The 6,000-nt window shown below is 50.4% G+C and overlaps 1 protein-coding gene across 1 annotated transcript in view; it reads right to left on the reverse strand.

Annotated features, from left to right (window-relative positions):
- Positions 1-5,210, reverse strand: part of IQCA1 (IQ motif containing with AAA domain 1) — a 106,714-nt gene extending 101,504 nt beyond the window's left edge. The window contains exon 1 of the mRNA XM_051791132.1: positions 4,920-5,210. Within this exon, the coding sequence (XP_051647092.1) occupies positions 4,920-4,930 (11 nt within the window). The 5' untranslated portion in view covers positions 4,931-5,210. The remainder of the gene's footprint in view (positions 1-4,919) is intronic.
- Positions 5,211-6,000: the final 790 nt, after the last annotated feature.

Below are 6,000 nucleotides of genomic sequence, written 5' to 3' on the forward strand. Positions count from 1 at the left end.
TTCCTCCCTCCCCCCCCTCCACCAAAAAAGGAAAGAGCCATCACCTGTCTGGCTGCCTACAATTCCATGTACAAAGGGCAAGTGCTGTGTCTGGGTGCTGCTCTGCCCCTGCCCAGGAGCAGGAGGCTTTCAGCTCAAAGTTAACACAGTCTACTCAGTTTCTTGATAACTGTGGCCTGTTCTTCCACTGTTTCCTAGCACAGGTGCTGCTGGGATATTTCCACTGACAATGCTTGTTCCCAAAGGAGACACTGTCCAAGTAATGCATGAGTTCTTTCCCTACCTGCTCATTAAGATGAAGGTAAGCAGGGGAGGGAGCTGCAGCTTTAAGCCTTAGCTGTGATCAGTTTGCTCCTGTCTCTGATTTCCTGCTTTAACATAACCAAGATGATGTGCTAATGCTCACCAGGGGTGGAAGGAGGGGCGAAGATGGATCTGTGACTGCTTGGGAGATGTAGGAGAGAGAACACCCCAGGAATGCCCAGGAGGAAGCTCATAATTGTGGTGTTTGGATGGAATTCGAAGAATATGGCCCGGGGCCAGCCACAGAATGAGGGGATAAAAAGAAATATTCAACAACAGCCCAATGGCTGAGCGAGGCTGGGGCCCTGTGGGAAGAAAATAGGATGTGATCACAACATAAGAAAGTGCATCATAATGCAGCCACGGAGAGTGGGGGAGACAGGGGATTGGAAGTTGCACTGACTTTTTCACATTTTGGTTTTTTCCACCTTAATTTTCTTTAGCTGAGGGATGTAACATAAAACACAGAGCCTTCCTTTGGTTGTTTCTGTTGGAGGCAGAAGGGGAGATGCTAAAGACCTTGTCTTAGATCAATATTTAACCAGTGAATTAATATAAATTCTATTTGTGACACGAGATTAAATTTTAAAGTGCTTTGATTGTTTAAAGCTCCTTGGTGGCAGTGGCAAATGTCTTGTAGCTGATTAAAACCTGGTAGGAATGGCAGCAGTGCCAAGACTCAGCTTTGAACTTGTCTGGACTAGAACTGTCAGGGCAAAGTAAGAAATTACTGGTCAAGGAGATGGTAAACAAATTCATTAAAAGAGGAGGAAACACAGCAGGAAAACATAAATGCAAAAGCATCTATGTAAATCTGGTGTTCAGTGTCTGGAGCAGAAGGTACATCTGTATGCAAATGCTGAGGGCTGAGTACTTTAGGAAGTGAGATATTCCAGCACTTTTTAATCGCCCTACAGCCAGTGGCTGTGCTCTCCTGGGCACTGCGACCATCCCTGGAAAATGCCAAGCATGTCTGGACATGCTGACTTTTCCCTTGGCTGGCTGCTGGAGTTACTGACCCAAAGAGAATGTGGCTGTGTGCTCTCTGAGCATCCTGGCTCTGCCCCGAGACAAAGCTTAATAAGGCAGTGGAATTAAACACTGCTGTGGGCTTTAGCCCACACCTCTGTTAGAATCACAGGGCCTTGAGGATGCTGAACATGCCTCAGAACTCCAGCTCAGAAAGAGCTTTGTGCTGTGCAGCATCTGCATTTCTGAAGTACCAAAGTTCTTTCTCACAAACCCCTTGTGAAGCTCTTTGTGAAGCTCTTTGCTTCACTGCCTTCGTGTTAGGAAGACTGTTATAATTTTGTCACATGGCATTTGAAATACTTTGGAAATGGCCTCAAGTTGTGCCAGGGAAAGTTTATAGAATCACAGAATAGTTTGGGTTGGAAGGGACCTTAAAGCTCATCCAGTCCCACCCACAGCCATGGGCAGGGACACCTTCCACTAGCCCAGGTTGCTCCAAGCCCTGTCCAGCCTTGCCCTTGACACTTCCAGGGATGGGGCAGCCACAGCTTCTCTGGGCAACCTGTGCCAGGGCCTCTTCACACTAACAGGGAATAATTCCTTCCTAATTTCCAGTCTAGCCCTGCCCTCCTGCTTAAGGCCATTCCCCCTTGCCCTGTCACTCCATGCCTATGTGAAAAGTCCTTCCTCAGTCTTCTGGTAAACCCCCTTTAGATACTGGAAGGATCTAGGACAGACTGGATATTAAGAAGTATTTCTTCATGGAAAGGGTTGCCAGTCTCTGGTACAGGAATCCCCATCCCTGGAGGGATTTAAAAGCCACATGGATGTGGCACTTGGGGACATGGGTTAGTGGTGGCCTTGGCAGTGCTGTGGGAACAGTTGGACTCAATGATCTTTGAGGGTTTTTCCAACCTAGACAATTCTATGATTTATGGTAACAGCCAGGAAAACCTCACCACATACAACTGTGTAAAAGTAGCCTGGGTAACTTACTTAAGAAACAACTCAGACTTGTGTTTATGAAGGGCTGGGTTAGCCCAGCCATAAATCCTGTGCTGTGCACAGCTACAGCCTGATTACAGCAAACTGAGCCAAGCAGCATCAATGTCCAGCTGGGGTCCCTTACCAGCTCGCTCACCACCACCTCGCTCAGAAGCAGAACTGGACACATGTTTTTGTCATGTGGTGTGAGATGTTTATCACATGTATGTAGATTTGCTGTTCAGTGTTGGCAATGCAATAGGAAACGCTAAAGAGCCCCCTCTCTATTGAAATTAAACTGAGTTAAAACAGTTGAATCACAAGTATTTTCCAGCTACACTCAGCCATGATTCAGAGACTTTGTAGGAATGACACAGTCTGCGATAACTTTCAGGAAGAGGTTGAGCACTACTTTTGTGGGTTTTTTTCTTTCTCTTCCCCCCCCCCCCCCTTCTAAACAGTGCAATTTAGATAACTATCCATTACTTTGTGAACTTCCCTGAACTGACCCCATGGTAGCGTAAGGCACGATTTGTGCTGTTACAAGCCAAGTCCTGCACTGGATTCACCAGGAACCTGACCGAGCTTTCCTCACACTTATGCCTGCTGAAAGCTGTGCTGTGGGTGTGTGTCCTTGGACACAGCCCTCAGACAGTCTCTGCTGTACCCTTGGGGATGTTCTTTATTCCTTTCACCTCACCTTTCTCTCCTGAGCCAAGGAGCATGGAAAAGGAAGCTGCAGGGCTGGAAAGCAGTGGAATTTGTGGTGGTATTTGGCTGAGGCTGCAAATGCGTTGAGGCAGGAGGCTGGGTCAGAGGAGAAAAGGAGGCTCAGGGGAGACCTCATTGCCCTCTGCAGCTACCTGAAGGAGGTTGTGGTGAGGGGGGGGTCAGCCTCTTTTCCCAGGCAGCCAGCTCTGGGACAAGGGGAAATGGCCTCAAGTTGAGCCAGAGGAGGTTAGATTGGATATTAGAAAAAAAATCTTCACTAAAATAGTGGTTAAGCATTGGAACAGGCTGCTGCCAAGGATGGTGGAGTCACCACAGCTGGAAGTGTTCAGAAAACAAGTAGACATGGCATCCCACAATGTGGTTTAGAGGGCATGGTGGTGGCATTTGGCTGAAGGTTGGGCTTGATGATCTCAGAGGTCTTTTCTAGTCTTTATGATTCTATGAAACCCAAGGTGGAGGTGACAAGGAGAGCTACTCTAGTTCTGAGGCTGGAAGTATGAGAGGTTTTAACCTAGCAAGGAGTTGGGAGTTTGGAAAGATGATACTGAGCAAAAGAAACAGGAGGTTTTGATGCTGAGTAGGAGGATCATGGGAAAGAAGCCAGGAGAGGCTTTGATCACAACCTGGTTCGGCAGCACTTTGGATATGGTCAGGTTTGACCAGGTCAGAGCTTAGATGTGAAGGAGAGGAGCAGAAGGAGGTAGAAATTAACCCCTGAGCTGTTTTGTTTTTTTTTTTCCTAATGTACTTTTGCTTATTCAGCTTGAGCAAGCCACATCCAGCTCAGAACTGGGAATAAGAGCCTCCCCAAACTGAGCTGTGCCCAGGGCTCCATGCTGCTGGAGCTGGAGGATGATGTTGTGGGAGATGCTCACAGTTCAGCTCCCAGCACTGTAGCACAGCAATAATAATAATTCCTGCTTAATATGGGGGCTTGGACTCTGAGTTATGTTCCCAGAGGAACGAGCAGGGCTCCTCGCAGGCACTTTGATCCAGCCCCATCCTCAGTGTCTGCTTATCGCAAATAAACTCGGGAAGCTTTGCACTGTGCTGAGAGCACGAGGGGAGGAGAAAAGCCTCATGTGCGAATCCGTCTGTAAGAGAGGAACCCTCTGTGCAAAGGGAATAACACTGCTGGCATACTGACCTGTGTCAGGAACAGTGTGGCCAAGAGGTCCAGGGCAGTGATTCTTCCCCTGGACTGAGCGCTGGTGAGGCCACCCCTGGAGTGCTGTGTCCAGTTCTGGGCCCTCAGCTCAGGAAGGACATGGAGGGGCTGGAGCAGGGCCAGAGGAGAGCAACGAGGCTGGGGAAGGGACTGGAGCACAAGTGCTGTGAGGAGAGGCTGAGGGAGCTGGGGGGGCTCAGCCTGGAGAAGAGGAGGCTCAGGGGAGACCTCCTCACTCTCTGCAACTCCCTGACAGGAGGGGGGAGCCAGGGGGGGTTGGTCTCTTTTCCCAGGCAACCATCAGCAAGACAAGAGGGCTGGGTCTGCAGCTGTGCCAGGGGAGGGTTAGGTTGGACATTAGAAAGAATTTCTTTACAGAGAGAGGGTGCTCAGCCATTGGAATGGGCTGCCCAGGGAAGGGGTGGATTCTCCGTCCCTGGAGGTTTTTAAGATGAGACTGGATGTGGCATCAGTGCCATGGGCTGGGAACCACAGCGGGGTTGGATCAAGTATTGGACTTGATGATCTCGAAGGTCCCTTCCAACCCAGCTGATTCTGTGATTCTAAGATACTATTTGCCTACTTTTGCCGTTGTCGCGGTCGCTCCGGGGACGAGTCCCGGATCCCCCCGCCCCTCGGTGCCTGACCCCGGTAGAACCGGTTCTGCCTGCCCTCGGCCCCGCCGGGCTCGGGCTGCTGTCCCTACCCCCTCCCACCCCCGGGGTTCGCCCCTCCCGGCCCCGCGGCCCGCGGTACTCACGCCTGGGACATGCTGGGCAGCGACCCCGAGAGCCGGAACCCGAGCCCGACCCCCCGAGAGGGGCACCCACCCCGAGCCCCAAGCCGGAGCCCGAGCCCGAGCCCGATGCCGCCCGCGGCGCCGTTCCGGGGTCAGGCCCCGCCGTTACCGCGGAGACGGTGCGGGGGGAGCGATCGCGATCCCTCCCCGGCGCGGCCTCGGGGCTTGTACGGGCAGCAAAGGGAGTTTTAGGTTCCCCCCAACACACACACTTTTTTTCCCCTTTTCTTTTTTCTTTTTTTTTCTTTTTTTTTTTTTCCCATGGAGTCACGGAACGGTTTGGGTTGGAAGGGGCCTTGAAGCCCATCCCATCCTGCCCTCCCTGCCAGGGACAGGGACACCTTCCACTAGCCCAGATTGCTCCAAGCCCCGTCCAGCCTGGCCTTGGACACTTCCAGGGATGGATTTCTTCCTCATGTCTGATCTACATCCCTCTCTTTTAGATTAAACACCCTTTTCCTGCCGTTATGTTTGGGTTTTTTGCCTTGATAGTTTCGCTTTTTTCCCCCCTTTATTTTCATTGTGTGTTCCCCCCCTCCAGTAGTTTCCTTTTCCACCCCCTTTATTTTCCTTTTCCTATGCTTTCCTTTCCCCTCCTTCCTTATATTTTTCCTTTCCTTCCCCTTTTCTATATTCTCCTTTCCCCCCCTTTTCTCCCCTTTCCTATCTTTTTCTTTTTTACCCCTCTCATATATTTTCTTTTTTTCCCCTTTTCTCTGCTTCTTTGCTATTGTCTTTCTTCCCTTTTACCCCTCCACCCCCTCTCGATCCCTTTATTTCCTTTTCCCTCCCAGGGGCTTGTCCCAGTTGCATTCACATTTTTCCTCCTTCCCCCCCCCCCTTATTTCTTTCCCACAAGTACATATTGAGGCAACTTTCTGGTGGTTTTCCATTCCCTTACCACTTGAAAACCAGTTTAGTATTATCTTTTCCTCTGACAACTGCTGTAAACCTGTCTCATGCATTGTGTTTCCTCCATCAGTTGCATCCCCAAACTGAGCACATCTGTGCACCAAGGGTGGCTGGGAAGTGACCACTGAGA

This window comes from Manacus candei, unplaced genomic scaffold (genome assembly GCF_025592945.1).
Source record: "Manacus candei isolate 608988 ecotype Guabito, Panama unplaced genomic scaffold, ASM2559294v1 h1tg000029l, whole genome shotgun sequence".
In the NCBI taxonomy this organism is placed as follows: Eukaryota; Metazoa; Chordata; class Aves; order Passeriformes; family Pipridae; genus Manacus; species Manacus candei.